Source organism: Artemia franciscana, chromosome 6, assembly GCF_032884065.1.
Source record: "Artemia franciscana chromosome 6, ASM3288406v1, whole genome shotgun sequence".
NCBI lineage: Eukaryota > Metazoa > Arthropoda > Branchiopoda > Anostraca > Artemiidae > Artemia > Artemia franciscana.
The window spans coordinates 25,125,453-25,146,123 of record NC_088868.1 but is presented as its reverse complement, the minus strand read 5'-3'; the positions used below and the strand labels follow the sequence as shown (position 1 = coordinate 25,146,123).

Here is a 20,671-nt window from a genome sequence, read left to right as displayed (position 1 = left end):
TTACGGATAATTCCCAAATTACGTGATAATATTTGCAAATAAATTTTACATGATCATTAAATGATAGAATCTCATCAACGTTAATACCAAGGTACTTGAGATACCTAGTACGTTGAATTATTCCCTTCTCACAGTTTATTTCCGTTATTCATGGGTAATAATTTGGAGATCATGAAAAAATAGCAAAATTGGATTTATCTGTATTCAATCCAAGCCGGTTTACTGTTAACCGTATACATATTTTATTCGTTGCCAAATTAAGTGTCGACATTAGCAGTTGTTCGTTTGGAGCAGCACAGCAACAGAAGTGTATCATCAGCATATAGGGGCGTGGTGACCCTACCGCTAGGAGGTTCAGTATCAACAACATTCCTAATTGCAGAAATAGCACCAGCAGCATCCGAAAGATCATTAATATAAATTAAGAAAAGAGTAGGACTCAGTACAGAACCTTGGGGAGCACCACATTTAATAATGTATTTACGTGAATCCAAACCATTTAGGTGGTCATATTATCCTCTATTTTTAAGATAGCTACGAAGCAGACTTAAAGTAGTACCTCTCAATCCATAAAACTCACAGTTTCTTAATGATATTTGGTGGTCTACAGTGTCAAATGCCTTAATCAGGTCCAAAAAAACACTAGCTACCCTTAACTTCTTATCCAGAGCTTCATTGATTATTGAAGTTACAAACAAAATAGCCATTTCTTTAAATCTGCCCTTCCTGAAACGAAATTGATTAGATTGTAGTAATCTATGTCGTTTGAAGTGATCATATATTGATCACTTACCTAAAACACAGGAAATAACGTGTAAAACTGAAATAGGTCGATAATTTCCAAGATCATTATTATTGCCACCTTTAAAAACAGGGATTATTCTAGCAATTTTCATATAATCAGGGAACCCGACCTGTTTCAAACAATCATTAATAAGGGATGTAAGCGCATCTGAAATAATTAGCGTACGCTGTTTTCAACAAAAGAAGATTAACGGAATCACTACCGGCTGACGTACTTTTCATCTCAAAAATAATATTACGTACCTCCTCTTGAGTAACTGGCCTTAAATGCATAGATACGTCAACGGGAGTACCTAAAACAGATTTCAATGGAGGATCATGCTGAGATGGTAGCATAGCAGAAGACAGATTTGCACCAACAGCAGCGAAATGTTCCGACAGAGCATTACATATACCATTTGGTTTAGCTGATGACGAGCCTTCCCGTGTGATAACTTCATCAGGCAAAACATAATCTTTGTCCTTTTATAATTGTTCATGTCTTCGCAGGGTTCCCAGAAGCATCTTGAAACATACTTTCATAACATTTTGTTTTTTGCATTTCTCAAAAGCTTATTAAGGGCACTTCTATAATTTTTATAAATCTTTGAACAAACTAGATCATTTACATTCATTTTTGATTTTTTTTTTTTTAAGTTGGTATCTTTTTATTAATACACCGTAACAAACTACGCATCAGCCATGACTTCTTGGGTTCATTTTTCCTTGAGCGTGTTCGAATCGTCATACAAATATTATTCAATTTCGAAATAAACGAATCTTCAATTTTTTAAAGCTTACATTAATATCATTCCGTGGATCCACTAAATAAGTTCAATCAATATCTGCAATCTCTTACTTAAACTTTTCAAGAGTTGTCTGATTAAATATGGGCAATGGGCTTGGTGGAATTCTAATTATTGCTGAGAAGAGATAAAAAGTTTAAGTCTCACCGAAATCCAAAAATGGCCAGAAGCATCTGCAACAATAACTCTTGGATCAGAAAATTCAGATCAGAGTAAAGATATTGTCTTTAAGGAACTTAGACGAAGATGCAGCAACACATGTACATATATTAATTGTAGGAAATAAGCTATAAGACATAGAGAGCTGCCAAAATTCTGTAGGAATATTCGAACCGAGATCATGAAGGTTAATATTATAATCCCCAAGCATTATAAACGGGCGTGAACAAATTGGCAATTTCTCAAGCTGTTTATCCATAAGATCCATCAATATCGGCAAAGATCAAGATGGTGGCCTATATAGTAGTAGAACAAATATATCTTTCGGTTTCAATTTAAGTTGAAGGATAAATGGCTAAAATAGCATTTCGTGGTATATCTCTATGTCATTTCTCACCAAAACCTCGATATCACTTCTTATACACGCTCCATTCCCTCCACGTTGTCTGAGATCATGATTTCTATGATAAAATTTGTACCCTAGAATTTGAAGGAGTGCCGAGTTATGATCATTCAGCCAAGTTTCGGTGAGACCAATAACCTGAAATATAGAAAGTTAACGTACCTCATTTAAAAAATTAAAAGATGAATTAAGTCCTTGAAAATTAAGATAGAAAACTTCTAGGTCTTCCGCATCACCACCACGATACACGGAATTAATATTATCTTTAAACAAATATTTTTAATTACAAGAAACATACTGACCAGCTATCCCAACATCATAGCTTCGGTGGAATTGCTCCATAAAAATACTTCCAAAATCCACATTCGACGCTTCTAAATTTATAAGGTTACTGTTGCTTCGGGAATTAATACTATCATTGACCATAATCAAAAAGTTTCGAAAAATTGGTACATGGCTTCGTCATCTTCAGTTCCCCCAAAACAAAAAATAACATGAAGAAAAAAGAAAGAAATACCTTCCAAACAATCAGTATATCGGCCTTTCCGTTGCTACTTCCAAAACAGAGTTTCGCATCCTTGGAAAGGAGATCGCCTCCAATGATACAATCCAAGTTGGTCCCGCCACAATCTCATCTTCCAGTTCATTTAGGTACTTAGGTTTTCCGTTTGGAGCTTCAGTTAGATCCACTAGGCAGCTTATAATTACTTCTTTGAAAGATAAACTAGGAAAATTTTATGGTCTTCTCACCAGGGTAAAGGACCAGTTCGATAAGAGAACCCTTGGTTGGCTGTATAATGCGTTTTTTGCACCACATGTGTTGTTGTTTTTCTACACATGTTTGGAAATTTTTCTCTGCATCTGATAAAAAGTAAATCCGATCGCTGTTCTTTAGGTTCTGGAAGTATTTCCTTAGTATTCCCATTTGGATTCGTAATAGTTATATTTCGTGACGGTACGGGGTTTTTGAAATTTTGAAAGAGCCTAGCGTCGCCAGCTGTGAAAACAATTTTGAAAGAGCCTAGCGTCGCCAGCTGTGAAAACTTATTATGTTTAATCCACATACTAGAGCATGAAGAAGACAATAGATAAAGAGTTGAATCAGCTATATTTATGTAATGTGCAAAAGGGAGCGGGAGTGAGTTTGAAGAGCCGTATTGGTACCGGCCGGCCTATAGGCCTTAAACTGTTGGGGACAGGTAGTTCAAGTACCCACACTTCCCATAACACTTCATTAGAATTACGTAATCCCATAAGGAGAACCCTTTGGTAGCTGATTGGAGGATATTTTATTTTTAATAAAACAGTGTTCAAAAGTGTCTGAAGTTGTCAAGAATTGTGCGTGTTCTTTTCTTTTTTTTCTGTGCCCTTTTTGTTTTTCTGTTCATTCTTTTATACTTTTCTTTAGTGTATTTGTGTTGTATGCAGAGTAACAATAAATTATTATTATTATTATTATTATTATTATATGAAAAATAATACACCACAAAATATTGCCTTTGATATGCACAGGAATTCCCCTCCACAACGGCTACTATTTGTCTAAACTCATACACAAAACAAAAAATTATACAGATTCTCCTAGACAAAAAATTCACTTAATCACAAAATCAAATAAAATAAAGGCATGAATAGTGAAAACTTTCAACTTAACCAACAAAATCACCAAAAATATGGTAATAAGAAACTATGGTACTTGTGAATTATTCAGAACACACTCAAAAAGTGAAGTTAGGTTCTTTCGTGAAATAAACTACGATGCAGGTACATTTTACGAGAAAAACCGGTTTCATAGCCACAAAGACAAAACTCAATTTAGTTTGCACAGATGAATGATAAATGCGATGATCAAGTGACTTCGGTCGTCAACCAGTCGATTATCGATGAAAATCCTGACAATATGTCCAATTTATTATTCTGGGGTCTAAATGATGTGCTTGCCAAAGATGTTATATCCCGATTTTGAATGTGCTTTCGTTTGATTGGCTTGGGATTGGGATTGATTTTTTTGGGAAGAAAAACCAGGGGGAAATGCAACCGAATAGAAGCAGATTTATCAGACCCGGCTCGGTTCTGGTTGTTTTGATATGGTTTTCAAGGTGTTAATAAATTTCCCCAACAAAATTTTCGGCTTGCGTTGTACCACTCTAGAAAGCTTTTGCTATTTTTGATATTTACAATTTTAGTATAGTTTTAAACTTTGATACATTTTCGAAAAAAACAGACCTCTTAGAAACGCTTTTTATTCGGAAAAGAAGGTATTTCTGTTGCCAGTAACAAACAAACGTATACAACATGTAATACATGCACAAACACACACAACACACACACACACAAAAGGCCCCAAAACGCAATATTAAGAGCAATATCACATAAAAAAAGCATTACTTGTATAGTGCTTACTCGAGCTTGTAAAAGAGTACAAGCGATTTTCAGTTTTCGACCAGCTGACACTTCTTCTTTTCCTACATATCGGTCTTGAACAGTGGCGTCAATTGGAAGGCCGGGGGCAGGTGTCCTCTCCCTGATTTTTCAAAGTACTCTTTTTGGGGGTATTTTCAAAAAGAAATACCCTTTTCTTTAGGTATTTTCATTGAAAAGATTGACAAATTTGCTCCCTCCACTGAATTTTGAAAAACACATTCCCCCCCTCTAAAAATTGTAAAATGAAACCACTGGTCCTGAGCTGCTAGTGTCAAGTCGTTAGGCCATTCTATGTTATACCTACTTTCATTCCGAAAGAAACCTTCTCTTGCCTCAACGTTCACACTATATTTGAATAGATTAGCTGCAGGATCTGTATCCATCCGAAAGTCCTGAATAAGCTTAATTGATTATATAGGATTCAAATTTAGAAAGCCAATGACCAAATTTTGGAAAATTAAATATATAAGAATACGATTCTTCAATATTCATTATTCAGCGGTTGTAAAAATATTTCTGGCTCCCTATCCACCCCTAAAATGCATTGGACCATTCTCTGAACATAACATTGCTAATAAAAATTGTCTTTTCGCCGATGGCTGATATTTTTACTAGCTAAAGATTTAAACGACAGCTTTTTCTGTTTTCTTTTTTTTTCGTTTTCCAATTTAAAACTGATCAATAAATCATGCCGGTATTTGACCAGCCTATTTTTACTAAAATAGCTTATATCCCTTTATGCTGCTTTGAGGATCACAAAAAAATAAAGATAAAAAATAAAGATGAAAACATGTTTAATCAAACGAATCAACAGATACCAAGTTCACAAAATGGTTAAGAATAAAACCATGATCACAGCATAAAAATTTGAGCTTGAGAAAAGAGTTCGCTCTCTAACGTCATTATAGGCTTGACGTACTACTGTTAGAAACTGTCCGACTGGTCGAGGCGTGGGCGACTTTGGAGTCACGTCGTCTAAGAAAAAAAACAACAAAAAAACGATATGATATATACCAAGCACGAGCAAACCAAGAAAGACATCAATTTTTTGCGCCCCATGTTAGATACAAATAGGCCAATAATAGGTTTGGGCAGTATAATCCAAAAGTCAGCTCACCAAAATACAAGTATAATTATATTTCAATATTGGGACAGGAGTTGTAATCTAGTAAAGAGCAAATCTTAGCCCAGAACAAATGAAAATTAAACGAAAACGTGTTTTTAAAGAAACTTTTTAGTGTGAAAAACGGTCAACTGATGCTGATTCATAAGAGACATTCAGATTCACTGTTGTTCACGTTCAATATAATTAGTAATTATTAATTAGTAATAATAATTAGTAATTATGAGGACAAAACTGTTAGAGTTCTTCTCTCTAATTTTAGTGTACCCTTGGGCGTCTCTCCCGCCTCGAAAGCTTAGATCCAACACAGAGAAGCACCGAAACACAAAACATATTTGAAATCTGAACTTAATTTTCTAAGCTGAAATTTAAACAGGTCAATTCGAACTATTTCACTCGCTGGTTGTAGCCCGGTAGCTTGTCACTTTCGCCGGCTAATTCCACAATTTTACGAGAATGCGGGTTCAATTCTCCAAACGGCATTTGATTTTGTTTTTTTTATCATTATTTTTTTACTTCCCAATTTTAAAATTTTGCGGGTATTATTTACATTTTTTAGTGATCACATTGTCGACTATCAGTTCGTAGCATGCGAAAAAAAGTTTCCTTTGCATACATTTTCTTGGCGTCAAATTTTCTATCGTATTTCCTAATACTTAAATAACAAACAAAAAAGAAGTTATTGCGATAAAGTGCATGTTGCAGTAAAACAAAAACGTAATTAGCACTGGAAGTAAAAGTTTGCTCCTAACAAACAAGAGAGGCTCAGAGAACCATAAATACAATATTTACATGAAAAACGAGTTTTTTAAAATATAAGTTGAGAGCATTGTCAAACCTAAAATAAAAAAAAACTATCGTGAACGGAAGTGGGGTCTATCGTACCCTCCAATCGTAACTTTCAAATGGTTTTTTACACTATAACTAAAAATTACTTTAATAAAACAGATCAGCAATAAGTAATAGTTGTTTTATTGGTAAAAAATAAATTATTTTAATGTTCTGAATGAAAATATCAAAATATAGTCTTCAGTGAAACCCCGGCAACAACTTGAATTACGAGTGGGTGGGTCAAGGAGGGCATAAGGTTTTCAATATTCAATAAAGGCGCTTTGATTGAAGTGATATCAAGTCTCTATCTTAATCCTTAAACTTGCTGAGATACTCGAGGCCTATGGGATGCAAATGTTGACTGAAAATGAAAAAAAGCCATCCAATCAGCAACTTTGCGCTCTTAACGGTAGTGCTTAAGGGTGCAGTTTTCCCTCTTAACTGAAAATTACCAAACATAACCACCATTCCAAATAAAACTTAGGCAAATATATGCCAAACCTTAAGTTCTAAAGTTCCTAGGGAAATTTTAACAAAATTTCCATTTCTAAGAGAATTTATTTTCAATTTATTAATTAATCCATTGATTATTTTTTAATTACTTCTTATTTATTGCTTAAATTATGTAACTTTTAATTATTTTTAGTTTATTTTCATCTTGTCAATTTAATTAATAATTTATTAACTATTTACATTTATTAATTTTGGCTTCTTATTTATTTTAGTAAAAATATAGTTTCAAAATTAAAAAAAAATGATTATAATTTTGCACTCCTAAACTTTATCCACCCGGGGCAAGTACCCACCCAAAATCACTTACCTCTTTTTTTCCATAAGAGGGATAATTTTTGCTTCAATTTTTCTGAATTCTTCCCGAGCATTGGATGCTTCTCTTTCATCCCCTCTTTCTTCAGATTCAGTCACCTTCCGTCTAACTTCAGACAACAAGTCACGGAGTTTTAGAAGCAGTTCGTCATCTTCCTGCAAAACAGAACAAAATTCTATACCGGCCTGTCTTTTACCCGGTACCTGATTCCTTAGAAATGATTAAATAAAAACAAGAGCTAAGAGCTCATATGGCACTTCTGACGAGGCAAGAAGAGCTAAGAGCCAAGAGCTCATATGGTATGAGCTCTAACATAATTTCTAAGAATCAATAGATTGATTTAAAAGGAAAATCAGAGGCTTAATGCCGGTCAGGATTTAAAATAAGAGCTCTGAGTCACATTGTCCTTCTAAATATCAAAACCCAACTAGTTTAACACCCAACCTTTTTAGGGCAGCGTCGATAGCACTCACGACCCCCTCCTCCCCTTGGTTAGGTTCCTGTCGACTTCCATTCTTATCCCCCTGCATTTTCAGCTCAACAATTAATAAACCCTTCCCGATTACATACTCCCCCTTACCCCTTGTTATTTCCTCCCCCTCTCCGTATACAGAAGTCCTATTTCCTTCCCCCTTACAGTATGCTGCCCCATACCCTCCCTACTCTGCCGCAAACCAGAAATTTCGTGATGGACATGAATCACTATTCCCGCCAAGCCCCCCTTTCCCAGCACCTTACGAAAACCCACCCCCAGCCCATTCGTTTTATCCCTCGTGCCTACCCTGTCAACGTGACTCAGGTCTGAGACTTTTTGCATTCAATAATTGTCATATAATAAGTCCAAATTGCTCTCCTCGTGCTTCGTCCATATCCTTGCCCGTCCCCCCACCTCCAAATCCCCAAAGCAAATCCTTCTCTTACCCTTCTTCTCCAAAGCATAATAAAATTAAATTAAAACTTTACCCAGGAAGTTCTCAAACCCAACAAGTCTCTCTGTCGCGATTCCTCAATCGGTTTGTTTTTCCTAAACTTTTAGTTACTAATGCTGAAAGTCTTAATTTTGAAAAGCTTACTGAACTCGAGGTGGTTTCAGAATCAAATTTGATAGATATTATAGCTGTTACTGAAGTTCAATCCCATGACCCAGGGTCCCTACGCCTGACAAATTATTCAGAGTTTATTAAACTCGTCCTTCAGACCACCCACATCGGGAAAAAAGGTAGCGGAGTTTTGTTTTTTACTAAGGGTCACCTTTACCCAAAGGTTATTCAAGTCCCTAGCTTATCTGAGTATGATGAAATCCTCTGGCTAAGTGTTAGACCAAAAGTACTCCCTCGTCCATTTAATATTATTGCAATAGCTGTTTTCTATTACTCCCCAAATCAAAATATCGAGTCAAAACGTAATTTTATCCAGCAATTACAGGCAAGTGCTGATTTTGTTATTTCTAAGTACCCCAATGCTGGCCTTTTTTTAATTGGCGATGCCAACGACCTTAAAATGGATTATTTTTGTGATCCACTTAAAGTAAAGCAAATTGTTAAAACACCGACAACTCGGTGAATTACCTCTCTTGATGTTATTTTAACTAATATGTACAATTTTTACAGCCCTCCCTCAACTTTGCACCCATTACGTGGGAGTTATCATCTTTCCATTCTTTTGTCCCCCTCCTCAAATTTTAAGCATACTTTCTCAATAGCTTATAGCACTTACCACCCTCTTCAAAATTCTGGTCTTCTTTCTTTCGGTATGTGGCTGAGTACTGAAGATTGGTCCGACATTTATAGTTTACAAAACCTTGATGAGAAAACAGCCACGTTTCATAAAAAGCTAATTGATAAAAATCAAATTTGTTTCCCAGAAATTTTTTTAAAAGGTGCTCAAGTGATAAACCCTTTATTAATCAAACAATAAAAACACTAATTAGAACCAAATTGAAGTTGTTTAAAAATGGTAAACTCGATAAAGCCAATATACTAAGAAAATCAATTAAAAGAGAAATCCGTAAACTGACATGATCGTACTACAAAAATAAGATCGAAGAATTGTTCAATAATAAGCCAAAAAACTGGTATTCTGAGGTTACAAAAGCTATGCGGCAGGAGTCTTGACCAGCTTAATTCAACTTACCAGAGCCCCCTGATGTTACTGCAAATAGTCCAAATAAATTTCTCCCTTCCATTGTCCAGAACCTTCCAGCATTGCCAATCCAATTATCAACAGGAGCCCCATCCCCCTTTTTCCCGACTGTTTCCCCGTCTGAATTGACAAACTAAGGAAGACAAGTATTTGTCCTTTGGATATCCCGTTTCCTCTTATTTGAGCCTTCGGTGACTTCCTTTCTAAGCCCTTGTCTGTCCCGTTTAACGAAATTACTAAGTCTGGGCAAATTCCAACAATTTGGAAACAGGGTTTCATTACCCCTTTGAAAAAGAAAAACGGAAAGCCTGGCTTTGAAGGCGTTCGACCTATTACTCTTACTCCTATTTTTTCAAAATTGTATGAAGGATTCCTTGCAGATTCGCTAAAGGAAAAAATCCTACCTCTTACTGACTTGAAGCAATTCGGAAACCTAAAATCAACTTCTAATTCTCACTATCTCGTTTCTCTTATTGACTACATCCGGAAAATCCTCGAAAAGCCTAATTCCTGGCTAAACTTAATTTCCATTGACCTTCAGTTAGCCTCTGACCTTGATAACCACAATATTTAATTGAGAAACTAGTAAGCGAGTTCAATATCGATCCCTTACTGGTAAAATTGGTTGCCTCTTTTTAACAAATAGATCGCAGGTGGTTAAATACCAGAACCATTACTCAAATCCTCTCCCTATCTACAATTGTATACCCCAAGGAACTCTCCTAGGCCCCCTCCTTTTCAGTCATGATTAACAGCCTCGCGAAGGAAGTTCCTGACCGTTGGAAATTTGTTGATGACCTAACGATTGTTGAAAGTTGCTTCAGAAATTTAATAAGCGACCCTATAAGTATCCTCAATAAAATTGGAAGTGAGGCTTTGGACTTAGATATGACAGTAAACCCCTCTAAGTCCATGATAATGCCGATTTGTTTCTTCAAATCCTCGCCCTGTTTTCTTAATCATATCCCTCCTGAAATTTATGTGCCCTCGGTTAAATTACATGGAGTCACAATTTCTTCAAATTTTAAGTGGGATATCCACGTTAAAGACATCATCCATAAAGCTAATACGTCTATCGCCTTCCATAAACTCCTAAGTAAATATAGCGTCCCCCCTTCTCACTCCTTAAGTTTGTACAAGTCTTTTGTCCGCCCGCATCTTGAATCTGCTTGTCCAGTTTGGCACCCTGGCATCTCTCGTGAAGAATCAGACAAAATTGAGTTAATCCAAAAAAGAGCCTTGCGAATAATTTTCAAAAATGGCAAGGTGCCATACTCTCTGCTCCTAAAAAAAGCTAGTTTGGAAACCCTTGAGCGAAGGAGGGTTGTCGTTGTGCCTCTGTTTTTCAAAAAATGCAATAACGAACCCTCGGACGGCAAGTATTTTCCCCAAACGTCACTCACCATCCAGATTACAACAGCCTCGAGCTGTTTCTGAGCCTATCCCAGTTTTGTCCCCCATTCGCTGCGTTACTTCCAGATATGAAAAAACCTGTCCCCTTGATCACAGAAAAAATAAATAAAATATCCAAATAGTTTCTTCCTTTTTTTGGTGAGGTGCTGCCTAGGTCGTTGCACTAATTTGCTTGCCCCCCACTGTTTTGGTTTAGTTTCCCTTTTAATCATATATTTTTCGTGTGTTTTATGCTTCGTTCTTTTTTTGTGAGTTTTTGGACTTTTTTTAGTGTCCCTTTTAATTTGTAGATATATATATTTATTTCTTGTTCTTTTCTGTATTATTAGATTATTTTGTCTCCTTCCTTTTTTCCGACTTGTATTTGTTCAAATTTACTTTGACCGGTTTTTTTACTCATAATTTGATTATTCTTTATTATTCATTATTATTATTATTTTCCTTTGTTAGTGCTTTATTAGTGTTAGTGTTTTTTGCTTGTTTGCTTTGTTAGTCGACTCCGAAGTCCGAATTCACCCCTTTGAGGACTTGTGATAGAGATCTTTTTGAAATAAATATCTTATCTATTAAAATTCATTAAGATCCGATCACCCACTCGTAAGTTATAAATACCTCATTTTTTCTAATATTTTCCTCTCCCTTTAGCCCCCCAGATGGTCGAATTTGTGAAAACGACTTTATCAAGTCAATTTGTGCAGCTCCCTGACACGCCTACCAATTTTCATCGTCCTAGCACGCCCAGAAGCACCAAACTCACCAAATCACTGAACCCCTCCCCCAACTCCCCCAAAGAGAGCGAATCCAGTACGGTTACGCCAATTACGTATCAAGGACATTTGCTTATTCTATCCACCAAGCTTCATCCCGATTCCTCCACTCCAAGCGTTTTCCAAGATTTCCCCTTCCAACTCCCCCCAATGTCAACAGATCTGGTCGGGATTTGAAATAAGAGCTCTGAGACATGAATTCCTTCTAAATATCAAATTTCATTAATATCCGGTCACCGTTCTTAATTTAAAAATACCTCAATTTTTCTATTTTTTCCAAATTAACCCCCCCCCCAGCTCCTCCAAAGAGAACGGACCCGTTCTAATTATGTCAATCACGTATCTAGAACTTGTGCTTATTCTTCCCATCAAGTTTCATCCCGATCTCTCCACTCTCAACGTTTTCCAAGATTTCTGTTTCCCTCCTCCAACCCCCTATGTCCCCGGATCCAATTCGAGTCAAAAATGGAGCATCTGATACATAAGATCCTTCTAAATATATATATATATATATATATATATATATATATATATATATATATATATATATATATATATATATATATATATATATATATATATATATATATATATACATATATATATATATATATATATATATATATATATATATATATATATATATATATATATATATATATATATATATATAAAGTTTCATTAAGATCCGATCACCTATTCATAAAATAAAAATACCCCAATTTTCACGTTTTCCAAGAATTCCGGTTTCCCCCTCCAACTCCCCCCAACGTCACAGGAACTGGTCGGAATTTAAAAGTACAGCTTTAAAGCACAAGATCCTTCTAAATATCAAATTTATTCAAGATCTGGTTACCCTTTCGTAAGTTACAAATACCTCAATTTTCAAAATTACCCCCCCCCAACTCCACCAAAGCGAGCAGATCCGGTTCGGTTAGGTCACTCACGTATCTTAGATAGGTTTCTATTATTTCCATCCAGTTTCATCCTGATCTCACCGCTTTAAGTATTTTCTAAGATTTCCGGTCCCCCAACTGCCCCCCCCAGATTACGCTTGATCCGGTTGAGATTTAAAATAAGAGATCTGAGCTTTAAGAGATCCTTCTAAATATTAAGTTTCATGAATATCCGATCACTCCTTCGTAAGTTACAAATACCTCATTTTTCCGAATTAACCCCCCTCCCAACTCCACCAAAGAGAGCAGATCCGGTCCGGTTATGTCAGTCAAGTATCTTAGACAGGTTTTTACTCGTCCCATCCAATTTCATCCTGATCTCTCCGCTTTAAGTATTTTCTAAGATTTCCGGTCCACCACCCCCCAACTGCCCTCCCCCAATGACGCTGGATCCGGTTGAGATTTAAAATAAGAGATCTGAGTTATACGTCGTTTTTTTTCTAATTTTTCAGAATTAACCCCCCCCCCACCAATAGAGCGGATCCGTTCCAATTATGTCAATCATGTATCTAAGACTTCTGCTTATTTTTCCCACCAAATTTCATCTCGATGCCTCCAATCTAAGCGTTTTCCATGATTTTAGGTTCCCTCCCAAACTCCCCCCAATGTCATCAGATCCGGTCGGGATTTAAAATAAGAGCTTTGAGACACGATATTCTTCTAAATGTCAAATTTCGTTGAGATCCGGTCACCCATTCGCAAGTTAAAAATACCTCATTTTTTCTAATTTTTCAGAATTAACCCCCCCAACTACCCCAAAGAGAGCGAATCCGTTCCGGATATGTCAATGATGTATCTAGGACTTGTGCTTATTTTTCCCACCAAGTTTCATCCCGATACCTCCACTCTATGTCTTTTCCAAAATTTTAGGTTTCCCCCTCCCAACTCCCCCCCCCAATGTCACCAGATCCAGTCGGGATTTAAAATAACAGCTCTGAGACACGATATCCTTCCAAAAATCAAATTTCATTAAGATCTGATCAACCGTTCGTAAGTTAAAAATACTTCATTTTTTCTATTTTTTCCGAATTGACCGCCCCCCCCACTCTCCCCCAGATGGAAAAATCGGGAAAACGACTATTTCTAATTTAATCTAGTCTGGTCCCTGATAAGCCTGCCAAATTTCATCGTCCTAGCTTACCTGGAAGTGCCTAAAGTAGCAAAACTGGGACCGACAAACAGACCGACAGAATTTGCGATTGCTATATGTCACTTGGTTAATACCAAGTGCCATAAAAAAACAATTTTTTTTAAACGAACAGAAATTATTCCGTATATGAAAGGGGTTATATTTTGTGTATTTTTATTACGTATATAAGTGGGTTTACCCCCTCATCAATACCTCGCTCTTTACACTAAAGCTTGATTTTATCCCAAATCTTTAAGAATTACCCCTGAATAATAAAGGCCGTAGAATAAATTGTTGAAATTACTAGAAATACTTTAGCGTAAAGAACAAGGTATTGTGGAGGAGACCAGCCCCCTTATATACGTTATATTTTATGTTCGTTTAAGTTTTAATGCTACTTATTACTTCCAGGTGAAATTTTTTATATATTTATTTTCTCATTGTTTTTTTTAATGCTAGAAAACCCAGCTCCCTCTTCATGGAAATTATCTCCTCTCATGATAAATTCCTCCATGGAAAGATCCTCCCGCATAACGCCCTCCCCCGACCCACTCCCAACCTAAAACGAAAAAGTCCCACTAAAAACGTCTGTACACTTCATAATAACCATTACTATATAATAATTTATTTTTGACCCTCTACAAAAAATCAAAGCGGAGTATCAATAAAAGAAACACTACAAACACTACACAAAACAGAAAGAACAAGAAACTAAAGCAAACGAGTAAGGCCTCCGTGGGCGGGCAGATATTTATAAGTAGACTGGGGTATTTTTCCAGCAAGCTCCGTCACTTTCGACCCAATATCCGGGAAACTATAAACAGATACGAGGCTCCTATTCCTATACCATGGAGGCAGATACAATAGATGGTTTGCAGATATGCAAACAATGGTCAAAGTTTGTAACTTGCAGCCCCTCCCCCAGGGACTGTGAGGGATTAAGTCATCCCCAAAGACATAGTTATTAGGTTTTCGACTAAGTTGAACAGAATGGCTATTTCAAAATTTTGATCCGGCGACTTTGGGGAAAAAATCTGCATGGGAAGGGGCCTAGGTGCCCTCCAGTTTGTTGGTCACTTAAAAAGGGCACTAGAACTTTTAATTTCCATTAGAATGAGCCCTCTCGCAGCATTCTAGGACCACTGGGTCAATACGATAAACCCCGAAAAAAAAATTATTATAATTACGCATCCGCGATCCGTCTTCTTGCAAAAATTACAAAATTCCACATTTTTGCAGCATCAATTGGAGGGTATTTTCATATTGGTTGGCACCCTCCTCGCAAGATCTCTTGCTTCTCTTGAACGTGAAAAACATTTTTTCTTGTATTTTCATTGAAAAATGGCTATATTTTTGGTATTTTCGTAAAAAAATCAAAAAATAAATAAAATTTCTCGTTGGATTTTGGAAAACACGTCTTTTCCTCTTCCGTAATTTCAGTGAATTAAAAATTCCGCTTTTACAGCAGGGTTCTCTGATACGCCGAATCTGATGATGTGATTTTTGTTAAGGTTCTATGACTTTTAGAGGGTGTTTCCTCCTATTTTCTAAAATAAGGCAAATTTTCTTAGGCTCGTAACTTTTGATGGGTAAGACTATTCCTGATGAAACTTACATATTTAAAATCGGCATTAAATGTGATTCTTTTGACGCAACTATTGGTATCAAAATTCCATTTTTAAGAGTTTCGGCTACTATTGAGCCGGGCTCCTTACAACAGTTCGTTACCACGAACTGTTTGAGTAAAATCTTTTATTTGAACTCATGAGCACAATCAAGGTTTGAGTAGTATTAGCCCAACTGAGCTCGTGAACACAGCTTAGAGTTTGAAGCCCCTCTTCCATATAATGTTTTTGTGCCGCAATAAAGTTTCCTAAATAGTATTAATAATAACCAACGAACGCAAAATTTTCCACGGTTGGATTTACTTTTTTGAATCAAATAAGGCTTGAAAACATCGTAATTTTCCAATTTCTAACGACCAAATTCCCAATTTGCATTCTTTATCCTGTTCCTCAAATTTTGGATTCACCCAAGTTTGTATCAGAGTAAAACTTTTTTATTCACTATAAAACAAGTTTTTTGAAACATTAATACGAGTCTACCAGGTTTATTGACTGACAAGCTTTTGTGGTTTACACTTCGGAGTAAAGGTAGTATTTGTTTTCCTTCTCTTTTTTTTTGCCTGGAAAAATTCTGAGTAGATAATATTCGTTAGGTGACCATCCGTCCTAGAATTTTGAGATATTCCTATTTTCAAGGAGACTTTTAGTGGCCACTGTTAAAAAGAATCTTAAAAATACGAAAGAAAGGCAAACATGAAAATCTATGAAGAGATCGGAAAGAGGATAATGTTTTCTGAGCAGGATTTCGTCTAAGGAGAATTCTAAATACAATTCAGGGGTGGAGAGGGGAGCGGAACCCTTGTTTTATTTTTATTTTTTTGCAGCAATTGAACAATTTAATCTATGTACCAGTAGATAAGTTTTTGAGTTATGTAAGCACAGTATGACTTTTTAGGGACGGTAAGCCCCCTCCCTCCATGGCATTGACTGGATGACTGGTTACCTACAGCAGCTGCTATCGAGTTAAAGATTAAACGCCTTAAAGTAAACAGTAAATCAATTAATCGATCAATCAATTTAAGCAATAAATTCACAACAAAACACTTAAACAAGACTCCCCCGTAATGCTGTATGGCCTGGAAAAAAAACAAAAGGGGAGAAACAAATACATTAAAAATATTTTCAATATAATGCATTTCCACCTTTCAGAGATTCGACAAAAGGCAAAAAAAAAAAATACTTAAAAGATTCAAACATTAATAGACTTAGAGATGTAATTATTTCTTGGAGGACTAGTTGTAAAGGGGTGGCAATGACTAAACCCATGAGAAGGTTCCTCCACTCAACCTTGGAAAATTTGGATACGGTTCTTTTTACACTTTACGAGGCAACTTTTTGCAAATCTATTCTACTCAGATGGAGATACTTCTCATGATCATTTCTACTCAGATGGAGATAATTCTCAGATGGAGCACACCCATCCCTATTCATGGTTTTGCTCCCAATTACAGCAATATTTCCAAAAACGTCATTATTTCTCTTCTTTTCCTAGATAAAAAAGAGATTTTGAGCGACAGAGAGCCATGAAGACGGATAAAAAAGGAACCGAATTTCCCCTAAGATATATATATTTAAACGAGTTAATTATTTTCCAACTGCTTTTTCATAATTAAAAACCCAAATTTTACAATCAATCCCTCATTCCTTCATTTTTTCGTATCAAGAATTTTGATATTTATTTAAGGATCCTGTACAAAGAACGATGCACTCGTATTTAAGAAGAATTGGGGGGTTAGGAATTATAACATGGTTAGCGAAAAGTTAGAAACATCCCGAGTCAAACAGTTCGTGGTAACGAACTGTAGTAAGGAGCGACCCGGCTCAACAGTAACTAAAATTCTAAAAGATGGAATTTTGATACCAATAGCTACATCAAAAGAATCGCATTTTAATGCTGATTTTAAATATACAAGTTTCGTTAAGTTAAGTCTTACCCATCAGTAGTTAAGTTAGAGTTAAGTCTTACTCTACAAAAGTATTGTAAAAGCCCAGTCACAGCTGATTAAGAAATGCAATGAGGAAATGAATGTGGTTGTGTCCCAGTCTCTTGTTGATGAAAATCGGGACAAGTTGCATAATTTGTTGTTTTGGGGCCTTAATGATGTACCCTTGAATGAGGCTGCATCTCGGGTTTCTGAGGTGATTGTAGCTGGTTTGTCACTCCCACCTGACAAGTTGCCACCATTCACTGTGGTTCACTGTTCCAAGAATTTTGTTAAAATTAGGGTGGACAGTGTCCAAGCACGTTTTTTGACTCTAAGTAATGCGAAAAAATTAAAAGGGAAAGAGTTCGGTGTTTATAAGTCTGTTTTTATTAGTGATGATGTCTCACCGCGTTTGCGGGTTTTGCGGAAAGAATTACTTGGGTTACGTAAGCGTTTGGCGGATAAAGGTGTGGAATGCTGGGTACCTCCTACCCTACCACCCAGATCTCTGTTAAAAAGGACAACCGTGTTATTAAAGTGCCTTGGTACAATGCTAAGAGTTTGTTGGATTCTTAATTATTTTTTTTTTAATTTTTCTTTTTTGCAGTTGTTAGAATTAGTGAGTGTTTATTTGTTATTGAAAAGAATAATTAAAAAAAATAATAACAAAATTTAATAAAAAAAATAAAACTTACTATTTTGTCGCAATAATTATGGTTGTGTGATTGTAGGAATTAGTAGCCGTTGTATTTGGTAACTTGTACATGGATTCGTTACGGGTTAAAGAAATACGGCCTGTTTCTTTTTGTGTTTGTTTTTTTCTAAGATGGAAAGTGTCATTCTTTTGTTGTTTCTTATATTCTATTTTGTTCTTGTTTCGTTCTTTTTCTTTTCTTTTTTGTTTTGTTGTGGAGATGAGGCCAAATTACTTTGTTGTAAAACTGTATAAATATGGTTGATGATGATTGTGGCACCCCGGACAACAGCCGTCTTAAAATTTTGGAAGCTTCATTTGTGGATTTTGGTAGTATGTTTACGGAGCAGCTCCACCGGAATTATGATATTGGGATTGCTGGTCAATATGTTTCTTGTAATTCAAAGTACTTATTTAAGGATGGTTTGAGGTCCGTGAATGGTGGTGGTGATTCTGAAGATCTCAGAGTTTTCCATCTTAACTGCCAGGGTTTGAACTCATCTTTTAATTTTATAAGCGAGATATGTGAACTTTCCATTTTTCAGGTTATTGGTCTCACAGAAACATGGCTAAATGAGCATAACTCTGCTCTCTTGGATATTCCAGGGTATACATTTTATCATAGGAATCGTCAATTTCGTCAACATGGAGGTATTGGAGCTTATATACGGAGCGATATCGAGGTTTTGGTAAGAAGTGATCTAGTGCTGTTTCACGAGATGTTATTTGAGCCACTTATCCTTCTGCTCAGGCTTAAGCCAAAAGATGTTTATGTTGTTGTACTATATAGACCACCATCTGGGTCTATACCGGCCTTTTTTGATATTTTGGAGGAACAGTTGGATAAACTACCTACTGGTTCGCACCCATTCTTCATGCTTGGGGACTTTAATATTGACCTTAATGATATGAATTCGAATACTCCTATAGATTTCCTACAGCTTTGCATGTCATATAGTTTATTTCCCACTATCAATATTTGTACGCGTGTTACCACTTTAACGGCAAAGCTACTTGATAATATTCTTTCTAATTCTAAATTTTCAGATCCAGGGGTTATTGTTACTGATGTTTCTGACCATTTTGGGATTTCGGCAAGTTTTAAAGTTTGTTTTCCGAGGCTGCAAGGTTCTAGACTGAAAATGAGTATGTTACCTGTGCTCAACCAGGGTAACTTAGAAAAGTTTAAACAAGAGATTTCTAATGTTGATTGGAATAATAAAGTTGAAAATCTAGATGATATAAATATAAGTTTTCAAAGATTTTATGATACATTGATCTCTATTTTGAGTAAAACTTGTGTAGTGAATCGGACAAGGTCAAGGAAAAAGATGCCCAAAAAGCCGTGGGTGTCACCTAGTCTCCTGCGGTGCACAAATAAGAAAGACCAGTTAAATAGGGATTCAATAAGGAATGAAAATGATCCAGTTTGCACAAGAATTTATAAAAATTATAGAAATGCTCTTAATAAACTTTTGAGAAACGCGAAGAAAAAATATTTTGAGTGTAAATTTAAAGATGCTAGTGGTAACCCAGCTAAAACTTGGAAAATTATTAAAAGTGTTATATCTTCAACAGATCCGGTTCTGCCTGACGAAGTTACTACAAGTGATGGGTTAAAATCGAATGAGCCTGCTGTAATCTGTAATGCCCTTTCGGAACATTTTGCAACTGTTGGGGCTCGATTTTCTCGTGCTACAGTAGCTTCTGATAATGATCCTCCGCTTGAGACTTTTATGGGTACTTCTGTCGATGTATCAATGTATCTGAGACCTGTCACTCATGATGAAGTTCGTAAAATTATCTTTGAGATGAAAAGTTCTTCGGCTGGGAGTGATTCCATTAACCTTCTTGTTTTAAAAGCCGTGTTTCCAAGCATTTCACATATATTAACGTCCCTTATTAATGCTTGCTTTAAGCAAGGGAAGTTCCCCAATTGTCTTAAAATTGCAAGAATAACTCCTGTGTTTAAGGGTGGTAATAAGAATGATCTGGGGAATTATAGACCAATTTCATTATTACCTGTTGTTTCACGGGTTTTAGAAAAATGTATTAATATTAGAATTTATGAACATTTGGAGCGTCATAAACTTCTACATACTAATCAATTTGGTTTCAGGAAGGGCAGAACAATAGAAATGGCGATTTCATTTATTACTACTATAATTAATGATGCTCTTGATAAAAAGCTTAGGGTAGCTGGTGTTTTTCTGGACTTAATTAAGGCGTTTGACACTGCTGACCATCGAATATTATTAAAAAAATGTGAATTTTATGGATTAAGGGGTGCTACATTGAGTTTGCTGTGGAGTTATCTTCAAAATAGACAGCAGTATGTCAATTTACAAGGATTTTTGTCTAGTAAAAATGTTGTTAATTGGGGGGGTTCCCCAAGGATCCGTACTGGGTCCGACTCTGTTTTTAATTTTTATTAATGATCTACCGCATGTTGTGAAAGCTCTGCCCAGAATTGACGACTTTGTTGACAATGGTACGAGTAAGACCCAGCTTACTATGCCCTTATTTGCTGATGATACAACCTTGGTGTGTGTTGCCCCTACAGAAGAACTGCTCATGTCAACGATAAATGCAGCAATGAGCAGGATACATGGCTTAAAATAAACCGCCTTGACCTGAATATAGTTAAGTCAAATTTTGTTATTTT

General features: G+C 36.0%; 1 protein-coding gene across 1 annotated transcript in view; it reads right to left on the bottom strand.

Moving 5' to 3' along the window:
* Positions 1-5,352: 5,352 nt before the first annotated feature.
* Positions 5,353-20,671, bottom strand: part of LOC136028227 (1-phosphatidylinositol 4,5-bisphosphate phosphodiesterase gamma-1-like) — a 158,427-nt gene continuing 143,108 nt past the window's right edge. Inside the window, exons 19-20 of the mRNA XM_065705951.1 lie at positions 7,350-7,510; positions 5,353-5,550 (exon numbers count right to left, since the gene is read on the bottom strand). Of these exons, the coding sequence (XP_065562023.1) occupies positions 5,478-5,550; positions 7,350-7,510 (234 nt within the window). The 3' untranslated portion in view covers positions 5,353-5,477. The remainder of the gene's footprint in view (positions 5,551-7,349; positions 7,511-20,671) is intronic.